The sequence below is a fragment of the Bos javanicus genome, chromosome 12, assembly GCF_032452875.1.
Source record: "Bos javanicus breed banteng chromosome 12, ARS-OSU_banteng_1.0, whole genome shotgun sequence".
NCBI lineage: Eukaryota > Metazoa > Chordata > Mammalia > Artiodactyla > Bovidae > Bos > Bos javanicus.
In genome coordinates this window covers 28,004,442-28,020,805 of record NC_083879.1, presented here as the reverse complement: position 1 = coordinate 28,020,805, position 16,364 = coordinate 28,004,442, and the positions used below count along the sequence as shown (strand labels likewise).

Genomic DNA, 16,364 nt, shown 5'->3' with positions numbered 1-16,364 from the left:
ATCTCAACATTTGGGAGGTGCAGCCCCATTGTATTCTGCACTGGTAACATATATTAGGAACAATGGGCCACAGCTTAAAGTGCACAGGGAATGGGATGTATTTCCAGAGCAGAGTAATCAGGTTGGCCAGTGATCTAGACATCACAACCTTCTATGAAGGATGATTGAAAGGACTAATGGTTTGGTTTAGGAAAAAGGAACTCGAGAACAGTACAACTCAAAGTGTGGCCAAGGGGCTGACAGTCCCCTAAGCAGTCTTCAGAGAGGTGAGTTCAGACACTGAGAGTAAGTATTAAAACCATTTGTCACCATTTGGCATGGCTGTGTGATCCAAGTTCATGATCACTGGACTTGTCTTACTAAATGGGGCTGAGACCAGCTTGTGTGTTGGGCTCACAAGGTCCATGTTACATGTGACATTTCAAGATCAGTTTATCTAGCATAACCCAAAGTGTATAATGTACAGGATCCATTGTTTTACAGAAAGACTATTGTAGAAACTAGCTAGTGACGTGGATTAAAGATGAATTTTGACAATATAGCATCACTTACTTCATTTTGGTAAAAGTAAAAAAGAATAGCCAAAGCTTTTAAAAATTACTTTAAAAACCTCTTTATTTTTATTTTTTTAATGTGTATCATCTTTAAAGTCATTATTGAATTTGTTGCAATATTGTTTTTGTTTTATGTTTTGGTTTTTTGGGCTGCAAAGCATGTGGGATCTTAGTTTCCTGACCAGGGATTGAGCCTGCACCCCCCAATTTGGAAGGCAGAGTCTTAACCACTGGACCGTCAGGTAAGCCCCACTCAACATATTCTGTGAGACTGGCTTCTTTATGATGGTTAATATTAAAACAAAGAAGCATATGAGATACACATTTTCCCCTGTGAGTGGTTTCTGTCAATCAAACCTAAATTTGAAAGCAAACAGAAAACTCACCATGGGGAATACTCATAGTCATAGTGTTTGATTGAAATGTGTGTATAGACATTTAATATGGGGAATTGGTATTTCAAAGTAAACTTTTTGTTTAGTTCTGACAGCTGAACAACAGAAAAAAAGTTGCAAATGCAATCATGATTCTGCATATTAATTGCCTAAGTATACACTTTTAGTAAAAATATGAACAATTTTTGTAATTCTTTTCTGTTTCCTGTTATATTTGTTCCAGTTATATTTATTGGAATGCAATTTTGTATCTGCACAGTCTTTTAAAACATTTAGTCTTGTATTTTCTCTAGTACAATTCTTAGAGATTATCTAATGATTGTATCATTCATATTTCTAATATTATTTATGTTTCTAATAATTGTTTTGTAATGAATTTTACAGAAGTATCTTGGTCAGTGGCAGGCTGGGAAGTTTTTAAAAAATCAATCATTCTCTCTAGACAGTTTAAGAAACTTTGTTCTAGATTGAATAGAGGTCAGAAAACTTTCTGTAAAGGGCCAGATAGTAAATATTAGAACATTACAACTAATCAACTCTGCCTTTGCAGCCAAAAGGATGGGTGTGGCTTTATTCCAGGACAACTTTCTTTACCACAGCAGGAGCAGTAGCTTGCTGAGCTCTCATCTAGACAAAGAAGAAATCCATATTCTGTGCCTCTCCAGAGAGAAGAGTTGGAATCAGACGGGCACATTTACATCAAGTCAACTTTTAGCTTATTATATGAAAGACTTCCAGTAGTTAGGAGAAAATAAATTGCCTTGCATTTTAATGAACTCAAGTCTAGATATTTATAAACAGAGGCTGAGTGAATTGTTGGATGCTCTGAAAGTAAATCCTGTCCTGGATAGGAGGTTGGAAAAGATGAGTGAAGCGCTCTTCTCACTCAAAGATCCAGGTTCGAGGATATTCACACTTAACAGTCTTCAGTGTAAGATGTACTACTTTTTAGCCGAGGGAATGATGGAATGAAAAGTAACTTCTCTCATTTGCTCTGCTGTTTGGAGCTGTCTGGTGGTGTCTTATTTGACGGGACATTTGAGGTTATGAAAGGCAATGGGGGGGAGGGTGCAGGCGGAGGCTCAGACCGGGCCCCCTCACAACAGCTGCAGCTCCTTTGAAATGCCCACGGCAGCCAGGCCGGGAGGTGCTGGCTGCAACGTGGCGATTAGTCATGGTTTCTGTGTTGCTTTCCACCTTGGGGTCATGATTTCAGAGAGCTTTATCAAAACCGTGACTTTAACCAGGACCTTCTTTGGAAGCTGCTCGTCCTGCCTCAGGAAATCTTGGGTAGGAGTCCTGTGTGTGTACGCATCTCTCTCTTTCTTCATTTAACAGAGATCCTTATTGGAGTCTTTAGTCTCTGACTTTAACTTTGAATAGAACCCACATCACATTAACACTGACTGTAATGAGGGGATTTCAGTGTTGTCATAAAGCAAGTGTGAATTCTGTAGGACATAATGAAGGAACAGTTTTCTGAGAAAGAGTAGCTTTGCATGTGCCTTGGCGTTTTTAATTTAGAGGAAACTTCAAACTTCTTTTGGCTTTTTCTAAAAAAGTGAGAAGTCATAGCTGAAATTAATATATGCTTCAGAGACAAATGCCAAAAACAGACACCGCAAAGGGAAGGATTTTGTCTTTTTTAAACAAAATCTGACCATCTCTTTACACTGGAAACAGGAGCCCATATGAGCCCACAGATGTAAGAGTTGGCTACTCCACAAGTACATGGAAATTTAGATGTGTATCTTCCATTAAAGTTGACTGGAGCTGGGTGGCTGAGCCATCCTGTTCAGAAGCACGGCCCTGCCATTTGCCGCATTGCAAGGGGAGGAGCCTGAGGCCAGTGGTGGGCAACGGCTGGGTCCTCAGGCTCTCAGAAATGCGGGGGTTTAGTAAGTCTTTCAGTGAGATGCATGGCCAAGATTGAGGACACTCTACCTGCTTCTCATGGGGAAAGTAATCTTGAATCTTTAGAGGACTGCTTTTCTCTTCTGCAAAGTGGTAAGGTGCGATTTCAGTTGTCCTGGAGCTTTACGAGTGAGTGGTATTTGATGTACAAGGAAAGTGCCTGCCTAACTAAGTATGAATGAGGCTTCACCATTGTCATCTATTTCTGGATTTTGTTTTGTTTTTTTCCCCTGTCTTGGGTCAACCCACCAAACTCTTCAGAATTAAACAAAATCAGGTGAGAACCAAATTCAAAGCAGAGCAATGAAACTCATGACTCTTTTACCACGAGAGATCCAAAGGTAAATTTCCACGAAGACATTACATAAATTGTGGACTTGAGTACAAAAAGCAAGAAATATCCCTCTTCTAAAACGACAATAAAAATACCTAATTGTATATATTGCTGAGGAAGCCCTTCCGGGTCTCAGGCCGAGGGCCAGAAGCTCATGACAATACATTTCTGAATCTCTCTCAAGGGCCAGGAGGGGCAGAACAGCTCGGTTCAGATCCTGCCTGTGCCGTTTCTGAGTGGCTCTGGGCTTCCCTGTCCTTCGATCTCTGCATCTGTGACGTGGGGTTAATGATGAGCAGTGACCTGGCGTGGAGCGGGCACTGTGGGCACCTTCTCATCACACCACAGAGTGCTAAGAAGCACACACAGCCTTCCTGAGGCCCTGAAGGGAGAAGCATGACCGCATTCCCGGTGGTGAAGCCATTTGGGGATGACATTCTGGGGAATTAAACACGTCTGGGCCTCTGCAGATTGAAGGTGAGCATTATATTTCTGTTTCTTGGATTGATTAAAATAGGGACAAGCCCAGAGGAAATGCTACTGTCTTTTTTTTTTTTTTTCCTGCCAAACTAATTCCACAGTTAGTTAAAGCTCTTGTGGTGTTTGGTTCTTAAGTTTCACTTTCTACCTCTGATCATTTAGCCTAGTCCTAGTCTGTATTTAGTTGTTTTTTTTTTTTTTTTCAGTAAAATAAAGGATTGGCAGAAGCTCCAATACTCTGGCCACCTGATGTGAGAGCCAACTCATTGGAAAAGACCCTGATGCTGGGAAAGACTGAAGGCAAAAGGAGAAGGGGGTGACAGAGGTTGAGTTGATTGGATGGTATCACTGACTCAGTGGACGTGAGTTTGAGCAAACTCTGGGAGATGGTGAAGGACACGGAAGCTGGTGTGCTGCAGTCCATGGTGCTATGGAGAGTTGGACACAACTGAGAGACTGAACAATGACAAAGGGCTGGTCTGTGACTTGTGTAAGGAGCAGATTACGTAGGGACATGTGCCACCACCAGGGTCTCCTATGTAGCTGCTTAGACCACAGCCACCAATATGCATCACGGCTAAGATTCACGAGTGGGTGGAGATCACTCACTGGATTTATTTATTTCAAAATTCAGGCCACGAGTCCCTGTGTTACAGTGTGGAAAGCCCTGTTTTATTCAAGTGCCTGCATCTGTGGGGCCCACAGCTAAGTAGGGGCTGTAAGGGTATATGCCACCATAGCCAACGTAAGGCATAAATTAAGAATATCAGAATGCCGAAGGGACCAATTTACAGAGGAGCTTCTGTGAAGGTAACATGGCCTAATGCATGTTATTCAAGCCTGTCCCACATGTGGGTTTTGAAATGCTGGTGATAAGGGAAGAATTCAATCACACCACTTGGTTGAAAACAAATCGTGTCGTTAGTCTTCGGCATTTGTGTTTGTGATACATAGCAGCTAAGGATCTGCACTGGCAGCCGGACAGACCAGCCACACAGGCGTGGCTGCGCTTGGTTTAATAAGAACCATGTGTTACAACCAAAACAACATCTGACCTTCCTGCTTCAAACAGTGTGTGTACTTCTCAAGGGCTCTATTCAGCCAGACAGCTGTTGGGACATTTATTCCCACATTTTTCATTTTTCTTTGACCCGGACAAATTGCCCGTGTTTTAATATATTCTCTGGATATTGTTTTTCACCATTTTACCTCCTTAGCTTGAATCTTTGGTTCCTAGCTCAAACCCCAAATTGTTTTGAAGGTGAGGTCAACCAAAATTCATTTGCGCTTTTTTTGGGTGCTATTTTAGAGCAGAAATTCAGGCTAAAGTTATTTTTAAAGATTTGGTTACTCGGGAGTGACTTAAAATCCATGGGCTGTAATGACTTCTCTGTGTAGACCAGAATAAAGAACACTTTCTTACAACTCAGGGATGTTTTCTCTGCTTCTTCAAAATATAGTGCGGCTTGACTTGTTACATACTGAAGATGTGAAATGAAAAAAGTAGCTAACGATGTTAATTCTGAGTTTCCTAAAAGGATCAATTCAGTGAGAAAGAGAGGTCTTTCAGCACAGTGGTTATGAGCCTCAGTTTTGGAGTCAGACACACCTGAATTTGAAACCCTGCTCCTCCACCAGCTAATAGATCACCGGCAAGGGACTTAGCCAGTTCAGGTTTTATTTCCCTTCTCTAGAAAACAGAGACCCTCTGCCACAATGCATGAAATGCCATAACATAGCTTGTGGAAAACAGTTAAGTCCTCAATAAAGTATAGCTTTGTTTCAGAACTGAAATCACCAGCCTTACTCCTACAGAGGGAAAAATGCCTGCAAAGTCCTATAAGAGAGAGGAAGTGTAGTGATTCGGGAAACTGAAGGACGCTCCCTGTGACTAGAGAAAAGGGCAAGGGGTGAGAATGGAGAGATGGGGTGAGTTCTGAATCCTGTTGTTACCCTCTCCCTCCACCTGCTCAACCACGATGACATGAACCAGCCTGACAATGATCACATCCTGAACTGCACTTGAAATAAAATGCCATAGGAAAGAATGAAGCAGAAGACACCGGGCATAGCCCACCCCATAGATTCTGTTTTGCATTCTCTTAATCTACAAATCACCGGAGAACTTGAGTCTAATATAGAGTGGATATTTACAGCTAAACAAACTTCTGAAAGATTATCATAAACAAGGCATTTTACGTTTGTATGCAAACCCTCTGATCAAAACTAAAGCAAAGTGAAACAGATGTTAGCCTAGGTTCCTGTCGGGCTGAATCATGATGCTTATGATAAGACGAGATTTTTGGAGAATAAACACATATTACGGTCAGTCATTTCAGAATTTCGCTTAGGTTTGTGTTGTTTTTAATTTGTGAATGCAGCTCGTCCTGCTGGTACAGCCATGGTCTTAGTAAGGTATAGTAAATTGCACCTACCTTTTTCCTTTGGAAGTTCACATCAAGTTTCATTGAGGCACACTTGTTCAATGTATTTAGTCGTCTAAAAGGAAAGAAGAATGTGATCATTGCTATCACTAATGAACCTAAATCTTTCCAGTTTGATGATTCTCATCAGTTGCCAGTGAAGCTGAAAGTGCAGAAACAACCAACTACATCCCAAGAAAGGACTCTACCAAGAGATGGTACATGATAAAGTGTTCTCTTTTGTTCTCCAGACCTGAGAGGACCTTCCATGAAGCTTACCAAATCCCTGCTGCTTCCATTTCCATCATTCTTGGAACCCATGGGAAGTAATTTTAAGCCATATTTTCACCAGCCCCTCATTTCATCTGCCACTTTGACCTTCTCTCCAGTCTATCCTGCTAGTCCCCAAATTTGGATCAACTCAACCATCTCTCTTCTCTCTTGCTCTTGTGTATAAATGGGAAAAGAACTCACATTATAGTGCTGAATTATATATGCCATGAACTGAATTGTGTCCTCCCCAAACTCACAGTTTGAAGCCCTAAACCCCAATGTGATTGTATTTGGAATATGAAATGATTAAGGTTAAATGAAGTCATAAGGTAGAGCCTTAATCCAATAGAATTAATGTCTTTAAAGGAAGAGACTGATTCAATGGACATGAACTTGGGCAAACTCCGGGAGATGGTGAGGGACAGGGAAGCCTGGCATGCTTCAGTCCATGGGGTTGCCAAAAGTCAGACACATCTTGGTGACTGAACAAAGGATGAGACACCAGAGCACTCCCTCCCTCTCTCTCAATCAGCCATGGGAGGACACAGCAAGAAGGTGGCTGTCTGCAAGCTAGGAAGAGTTCTCACCAGAAACCAAACCTCACTGGCACCTTGATCTTGGACTTCCCAGCCTCCAGAACTGTGAGAAAATAAACTTCTGTTGTTTAAGGCACCCAGTCTGTGGTATTTTGTTTTAGCAGTCTGTGATGACTAGTACATAGCAATACTTACATTTTGAAATTCTCCCTCAGCTGGGCTCCTCAAATTGCTACCCAGCATTTATTTCATTTTTTTTTCTCTCTGTAGGCATTCATTCTCATATCATGAAAAATATCACAATTCCTCAACAGACCATTGCCAGTGAGAAAATACAGCTTAAGTCATTAATTACTTTAACAGTTCTTTCCTTCATCATAAGAAATGTTCATATTCTTTTTAAAAAATATTTTTCTTTATTTATTTGACTGTATGGCATGCAAACTCTGAGTCGTAGCATGAGGGATCTAGTTCCCTAAGGATTGAACCCAGGTTCCCAGCATTGGGAGCATGGACTCTTAGGCACTGTACCACCAGGGAAGCCCAAGATGTTCAGATTCTTTTTCAAAGCTAACCCTTTATCCTGTGTTTGACTGTAACATCCACCACATCATGTGGATTCTTTTTACTCTGCATAGGAATAAAGAGATATCAGCTCTTAAAACAAGCTAGATTCTGATGATGGTTATCTTCTTTCTCTAGCCTGGACACCCTACCTGAGCTCCAGAGCTACATTTTCAGCTACTCACTAGTCTCATTCATCTGTGGGGTCCTCCTGGCCCTTCAAACTCACCTATGAAAACTGAACTCACTGTATTCTCTTCAAAACCTGATTTTCGTGTTTAAAGTCTTGTCTTGATTAACAACATCATCAGTAAGTCAAGTCACCCAAGCTAGAAAACAGAGTCATCTACCTGTTAATTAGAGCTCCATGATGTCTTTGAATTTTGCCTCTTCTGGGTTGTAGTCAGTCTCGTCTCATCTTTTACTTAGAGTCAGGAGACAGACAGCCTGTTAAATTGGTTTCACTAATGCTTCACATTGAAACTAGTTCTTTTTGTCAGCTTCTTATCGTGATATTTACTTAAAATATTTAATAACTATCCTCATTTTCAGCCATCTCCAGTTTCCCCACTTACTAGACATACATTAGTGTCAACTACAACGGGCAGTTATGGACTAGAAGCTGGTCACCTAGTCTGAAGCTATCTTCTGCAGGTCCTTTGCTCCTGTACCTGATAGCCAGTTCCAAATGTGTTAAGGTCTCTACCTAAGAACTAAAAGTGTTATCTGAGGTGCACTATGTACAGTTGATCTTTGAACAACATAGGTTTGAACAGTGTGGGTTCACTCAAACACATTTTTTCCCAATAAATGTACTGGAGGGACTTTCCTGATGGTTCAAAGTCTAAGACTCCATGCTCCCAATGCAGGGGGCCAGGGTTCGATCCCTGGTCAGGGAACGAGATCCCACAAGTCACAACTAAAATCTGGTGGAGCCAAATGAATAAACAAATAGGAAAATTTTTTTGAGATTTGCAATATTTTGAAAAAAGCTTGCAGATGAACCAACACAATACTGAAGTAGAACAATGTTGGAGAATTGACACTACCCAACTTTTAGACTCACCATAAAGCTATAGTAATCAAGACAGTATGATAGTGGTGAAAGAAGAGACAAATCATCAGTGGAATAGAATAAAGAGCCCAGAAATAGACCCACACAAATAGAGCTAAGCAATCTTTGACAAAGGAGTAAAGGCAACACAATGGAGAAGAGATAGGTGTTCATCAAACAACATTGAAAAAACTGTACATCTACATGCAAAAAAAAGTCAGTCTAGACACAGATCTTATACGCATCACATAAATTAACTCAAAATGGATCACAGAGTAAATGTAAGCACAAAACTGTAACACTCCCAGAAGATAACATAGGAGAATATCTAACTGACCTTAGGTTTAGTGATGACTTTCTAGATACAACATCAAAGGCATAATCTATGAAATAAATACTTGACAAATTGGATTTCATTAAATTAAAAACTTCTGCTCTGTGAAAGACACTGTCCAGTGTATGAAAGGGTATGACATAGGCGTGGAGAAAATATTCATAAAAATAACATCTGATAAAGGACTGTTATCTAAAAAACACACAAAACAACTCTTAAAATCAAAATAATAAAACAATCCAATTAAAAAAAAAAAAAAGACAAAAATCAGGATACCTCACCAAAACAAGATACACTAGTTGCAAATAAGCGTATGAAAAATGCTCCACATCATATATCATTACAAACTTGCAAATTAAAACAACCGTGAGATACCATAGCATGCTTATTAGAACGACAACACTCTAAAACACTGAGTCGTAGCCAAGCGCAGGCCAGGATGAGGAACGGCAGGAACTCTCACTCACTGCTGGTGGGAGTGCAAAACGGTGCAGCCCCTTTGCAAGACAGTTTGGCAGTTTCTTATAAAACTAAACACCTTCTTACTATACATTCCAGTAGCTGCACTCCTAGCTATTTACTCAAAGAGTTGAAAACTTAGTGCACGCAAAAACTTGCACATGAATTATTTTTTAATCCATAAAGATAAATATTGTATTTCTGAAGGACATATATACTTAAAATATAAACCAATGTGACCCAACTTTTGCAGCCAACATGCCCACAGTAGCAGTGGGTGTGAGGTGCTACTGCACAGGGATGTTTAGAGCAGCTTTATTCATAATTGCCAAGACTTGGAAGTGACCAAGAGGTTCTGCAGGAGGTAAACGGATAAACTGTGGTACATCCAGACAATAGAATGTTATTCAGTCCTAAAGAAGTGAGCCATCAACCCATAAAGAGACAGGGAGGAACTTTAAATGCATATTACTAAATGGAAGAAGCCAATCTGAAAGGCTACATGCTATGTGATTCCAACTAGATGGGATTCTGAAAGAGGCAAAACAGTAAAAAGATCAGTCAGTATAGGGACAGTAAAAAGATCAGTGGTTACTACTGGTTAGGAGGGAGAGAGGAATCCCAGGATGGACAGAAAGGGTAGAGGATTGTTAGAACAGTGAAATATTCTGTATGATACTATAATGGTGGATACATGACACTACACATTTGTCAAAACCCATAAAATGTATAAGACTGGGAGTGAAGCCTAATGCAAACTATAGACTTTGGGTGACAAGGATGTGTCAATGCAGGTTCACAGTTGTGAGGTATCACCTGGGTGGGGGATGTTAATGGTGAGAGAGGCTGTGTATATGGGGGTACAAGTGGCAGATGAGAACTCCCCATACTTTGTGCTTAATTTTGCTGTGTATCTAAAACTGCTCTAAAAATAAAACCTATTATTTAAAAATGTAATCTTTGTTTTATTTATTTAAAAGTCATTTTATTTCTTGGAGTTTGAAATTACTGATGTAAAGCGATCTGCATTTCTTTTGCTCTGAATCTACTTTCTTATTAGTACTCAATTCTATCTACAAAATTGCTATGATTTAAGACATCTTAGAAATTCTGGATACAATTTCAAATATCATATGCGCAATTATTCAGTTCTTCCTCTCACGACAGATACGTTTTTCCAATCATCATGCCATATACTTTAAATATCTTATAATTTTATTTGTCAGTTATACCTCAATAAAGCTGAAAAAACCCAACTGATTTTTTAAGCTGGGAACAAAGGACAAAGAGGGAAAACACTCTTTATGGTGATCTGAGACTAGGCAGACATTCTCAGCATGGTGCAGCATCAGTCTGTATTTATCTTCTATAATGTAAACAGTGGCTAGACTCTCCAAGAATACAAAATGGATAAAACATACACCCTGGTGAGATGGAGATGCCTCTTTAAGGAGTGGCTGCTTCAGGTAAAAGACCATGTCATGTAACAGAAGGATTCACAGCCCTTTATCAAAACCACCATGAATTCTGCTATGACTATAGCCAGGCTGCATTTAGGACAAATATTAGCATCAATTTGTTTCCCTCAGACTTAATGATGGGGCTTCCTAGGTGACTCAGGCGGATTCTTAATTGAGAATCCGCCTGCCAATGCAGGAGATGCGGGTTCCATCCCTGGGTCAGGAAGATCCCCTGGAGGAAGAAATGGCCACCCGCTCCTGTAATCTTGCCTGGGAACTCCCACGGACAGAGGAGCCTGGAAGGCTATAGTCCCTGAGGTCGCAAAGAACTGGACAGACTGAGCAACTAAACAACAAACAACAAAAAGCACTTAATGGTAAGTAACATAAAACCCTTCAGAAAACCTGAGTTGGTCTGTCACTGGTGGCCTGGAAAACTATCCCTGCATGAACAGGAATTATAAAATGTGTTTTCTTTGCTGCATGAACAGTGTGTCTTCCACTGGATTAGAGCCTCTTTTGAGAGGAACCATAATTTATTCTTCTAATCCACCTAAAACCTAGCAGGAAATTTTATACAGGATAGTCTCTGTAGGTTTTTCTTTTAAACTGAACACACTTTGTTTACATTGGTCCAATCAGCGACTGGTTTTAGTCACAATAGACCTTGTATAGTCAGAAGAGCAGAACTATTCCCCACTGAATATGACAGGCTGACAGCTGCACCTCATTTGCATCTCTAATGCCCAGCACAGGCTCTGGTTCAGAGAGAATCCACTAGGTAAATGTTTGCTAAGGAAATACTAGAACCTGGTAGGCTCTGAGGACTGACTGGCCTGACCTCTTTTATTTTCAAATGAGGAGACTAAGGCTCTGAGAGAAAACACTTGCTCAGGGGAACCATGCATCAGCTAGACAGCTGGACTTCGCCCTGTCCAGAGATTTCTCCACTCCAGCCTCCTCAAGGAGGATCCAGGAGGCCTGGGACATGACAGCCTATGTCCTGGACCTTGCACAGGCTGGTCAATAAATGATAGTTTCCTTCCCCTCACTACATTTTCCATGGAAAGAGGAAACCCATGACGCATATTGAAGCTGTGCAGTTTGTGCTTTGGGCAAACTGGATTTACGTGTTGACATAAGCAAAGCAGTTTGACCCTTTCAGACGGACCGCCCACAATGTCCATGGCTACCAGAACCTGTTAATTTCTACTGTTGTCTTCAGAAGGCTTTAGAAGGGTTCATGCATTAGTAAAGGAGAAACAGTCAGAAGTCTCATTTTAAAAGTGAAACTTGAAGTTCTGGAGGGAAAGTCAACAGGAAGAGAAGAAGCTGAGATACGACCATCTGACAGTGGGTACCACGTTCCAGGAAAAAGTTGAGGGGCTGAGAATGCAGAGGTGAACCAGATATGGTCCCTGCCCGTGGGGATCTCACAGTCCTGAGTGGGATATAAATATGATGAACAAAAGGAAAAAGCAATTAACTCTCAGGACACAGAAAGACAAAGCCTCCCAGAGGAGGCAGTATTTAAGCAAGGCGATGAAGGACGGAGAGAAATTTGCTGCCCAGATGAAAAGGACTACAGGCAAAGCCAGCAGTCATTAACTGGAGCTCTCTAGTCTCGGAAGTGCAAGGATGTGAGCAGGAATCACTGGTGGGATGGGCAGGGGTCAGATCACGAAGAACCAAAATGAAGATGTTAGAGCAATCTGCAGCAAAGGGGAGCTACTGAAGGAGTTAGGAGAGTAATGTAATGCCACTGCATGCCGGAGACAAAACTGGGGGCAGGATGGAGATGGAACTGAAGAAGAACAGATGGAAGACAGTTAACAGTTTAGGTGAGAGATGGCAAAGAGGAGCAGAGGGGAGTGGGAACAGATGAGGACTTGGCCACTGACATAGAAGTGTGGGGGCCGGGGAGAAATAGAGGGTGACTCCTGGGTTTCAGGCTTTTGTCAATGTGCCTGTGTCAATTAACAGAGAAAACCAAGGAGTAGGGAGGGGCCAGGAACTGGGATTCAGGGAAGAGACATGAGGTCATGTTGGGATGCCTTGTGACATCCAGACCCACTTCGGAATGATCAGCAAGTAGAGGATATACACGGAGGATACATAATCATTAAACCAATCTTCCAGGGAGAATTCAGTGCCCTGGAAACTGCCATGCTAAAGGCCTGAGTGGAGCAGGAAGAGCTGGGCTGGGGGAAGGTGTAGTCAGAGACATGGGAGGTCAACGGAATCAGCTCAAAGTGGTCCTGGAAGCCACAGAAGGAGCATTATACAGAGAAGGGAGCAGTTGGTTCAGTGTATCAAATATTTAAGAGTAAGTGATACATAACATAAAATATGCCTCTTGGGTTAGCAGTCATTGCAGGCAGCAGCTTCAGAGAAGCCTGAGTAGAGGGCTGAGCTGTGAGTGATTGCCGTGAAGAAGTGTAGCTCTGGAGGAGAGAGATTTAGGGCATTTGAGGAGAAAATGAATAATTGATTGCCACACAATATCCTCTCACAGGTAGAAGCGTTAAAATAATTTGTGAACTGACAGGTTATTTTCTTCCAGGTTCCAATGCAATTTAACAAACATGTATTGAATTCCTGCCCGGCACATGGCCGCAGAGCACCGGGAGCCCATGACGTACCGAACGAGATGTGGTTCCTAGCAGTGAGCACTGTGCAGCCTGCGGGGCGTCCCTCGCCTCCCCAGCTAAACCTGCGTGACAGTGGGGCCAGCGCGCAGCGAGCTGTGCCCGGGCTGCCCTGGCTGACGGGACACCCGGGAGGGGAAGGAGGGAAAGGCAGGCAGGGTACCTGCCGGGGGCGTGGGGACCAGAGGGAGATGGGGAAGGTGGTCGGGGCCCGGTATGAGCGGTGTCCCACTCGGTCACTGTGACAGAGCCGGGGAGACACAGAGAGGCCCTCTGCACTTGGCACATGTACGGGAGCAGTGGCGCCCTTTCCTTCTCCTCTTAGATGCATATTTTACCTTTAAACCACCAGACTCTAGACGGCTCATGAGGTCTTCTGTGCTGACTTAATGGTCAGTTTCCTGGGTTATTTTTCTAATACTCCTGCCAAAAGCTCAAGAGGAATAACAGGCAGGGGTGCGGGTTCATCTCTGACATGCCATTCTGATTAAAGCTGAAGCCTGAACTTCTCACCCTCCTCGCCAGGGTCAGAGGTGAAAGGTCTCCAGCCCCGTCTGCTGAGGAGTGCCCTGGGCGTGGCCCTCAGAGACAGTCGAGAACAAGTCACCTGGTCCAGGGCTCAGAGGTGAGCGTCCCTGGGAGCAGCGGCTCCTCCTTGCGGGGCCTGGGAAAGGTCCCCTGTCTGTCTGGGGGTTCACAGAACAGACTCTGCAGAGCAGGGTGGAGACCTCTGCCACACACACGTGTCCGGTGTGTTCTCGGCCAGGGCGAGGCTTTTCAAATACCACAGGCCAGCCAGCGGGACGGCTTTCTGGTGTCTGAGGGGAAAGAAAGGTGTCACCGGAAGTCACAAAGGGCTGTCATCAGGCCACAGCTGAGCCAGGGGAGGCCATGCCTCCCCCTTGCTGAGCTGTTCACTCTGGCTGTTCTTCTAGCAAGTGGTCCTGGGACAGCAGAAATGCTGGCTCCTCTTCCGGCCCATAACCCCACAAACTGGCCCTGGATATCAGTGGAGGTGTGGGAGAGGGATGGTAAAGCATGGGCTGATCTTGCTATATGATGTCGTTCAAGGGGGAGAGGATGTACATGTGGCACTGTATGAGTTGCATAATATATATTTTTAATTGACTTACAGTTGACAGACAACATCAGATAAGTTTAAGGTGTATGACATAATGATTTGATACTTGAAATGATCATCATAATAAGTTTAACGTCCATCATCACACATAGTTACTATCTTTTTTTCCTGTGATGAGAATTCTTAAGACCTACTCTTTCAGCAACTTTCAAATATGCAATACAGTATTGTTAACTATAATCACCATGCTGTACATTACATCCCCAGAAAATAATCTGAAATTAGTAGTAGCCTCTAATGATGAGAGTTTTGGGGAAGAGTGCAAGCTCCCTCCGCAAACTGATCGAGGACATCAGCCACAGTGGCCCACAGGTAAAGAGCTAAAACAAAAGAATAGGGGCCTCACAGGTGGCACTTGTGATAAAGAATCCACCTGCCAATGCAGGAGACACAAGAGACGTGAGTTCCATCCCTGGGTTGGGAAGATCCCCTGGAGGAGGAAATGGCAACTCACTCCAGTATTCTTGTCTGGAAAATTCCATGTACAGAGGAGCCTGGCGGGTGACAGTCCATGGAGTCACAAGCAGTCGGACACGACTGAGCGACTAAGCACACAAAAACAAAAGAACAGGTTTTCTTGGACTTCTTCAGTTTGTGGATTTCAAAGTTTAAATTCACGTATGCCTGTACTAGAGAAGTATAGCTTCTTAACTTCCTCAGCTTTTTAACTTTTCACAAAAATTGCATCTAATCCAGATAAAATTTCTCCTGTGAGAATTAGGCTGGGTTGAAGCAAGGGTCATACCAGAGATTTCTGAGAAAACTGAAAGAAAGCAAAACCCCGGGGGGAGCTGGGGGGGAAGAAACACTCACTCCCAGGTGCCGAGGGGCATCTCTTGGCTCCCCCTCTGCCTGCCCTATAGAAGTGGAGTGCCCCTTGGTCAGCCCCGGTCTTCTCCTCCCTTTACTGTTTCACTCTCAGGACCTCATACCTTTTGTGCGTGGATGACATTGCATTTCTGTCTCAAGCTGAGGGCCTGTCCAGCTCCAGCCCCACATGCCCGGCTGCACACTCGACGCCTTCACTGGCACCTCCAGGCACCTCAGCTCACCACCCCTTCCCCCACCTCGAACTGGACTCCTCTTGCCTCTCTCCTCGGCTGTTTCCTGACTCAAGGAAAGGCGTCACCACCACACAGCTGCTCAAACCTGGAGGAATCTGGTGCCCCTGAACTCTGAACAACAATAGCAATAATAATAATACCTGTTATTCATAGGTTCTGGTAAGAATAAAATGAAGTCAATGTCAAGAACTTAGTATGCTAGTCAGCACATAGTAAACACTCCCAAAATGATAGCCATGGTCATCAATTTTTTATGTGCCAAAGCAAGTCATTTTAAAAAAATATTGCTAATGTTTTTTACATAATGCAATACAAATAGCTAAACACACATATATAGAGAGAGATATAAACTCCTTCTTTAGCCTGCTATTCTACTTTGTAGCTTCTTGGGTATTCTTCCTAAAGTTATTTTGCATAGGTGGTTGGAAAAGTTTATATAAGAGACCATTAAAAAATGTAAAGATCAATTTTTAATATAAATTTATACACGTATATATGAAATCCCTACCTTTGACCTTTCTATATCTGTACTTGTCTTGGCCACCCCCATTCTATATAGACTACCTTGGGGTGAGGTTTGTGATGGAAAGTGGGGGTGGGGATGAAGATGCCTTTTCTGCACATTAATTAGTCAAATAAAAGAAACAAAAGTGAAAGTTCAAAATAACCACATCAAAATTTCATGTGTTCTTGTCTGAGTAATTCCTACTGGCCTTTTAGGGTCATTTTTC

At 42.6% G+C, this 16,364-nt stretch overlaps 1 protein-coding gene across 9 annotated transcripts in view; it reads right to left on the bottom strand.

The window, feature by feature from the left end:
• STARD13 (StAR related lipid transfer domain containing 13) overlaps positions 1-16,364 on the bottom strand; it is a 492,565-nt gene that overhangs the window by 30,725 nt on the left and 445,476 nt on the right. For all 9 annotated transcript variants that reach the window (XM_061434800.1, XM_061434804.1, XM_061434801.1 and 6 more), the window contains one exon: positions 6,113-6,176. In XM_061434800.1, coding sequence (XP_061290784.1) covers positions 6,113-6,176 — 64 coding nt within the window. The remainder of the gene's footprint in view (positions 1-6,112; positions 6,177-16,364) is intronic.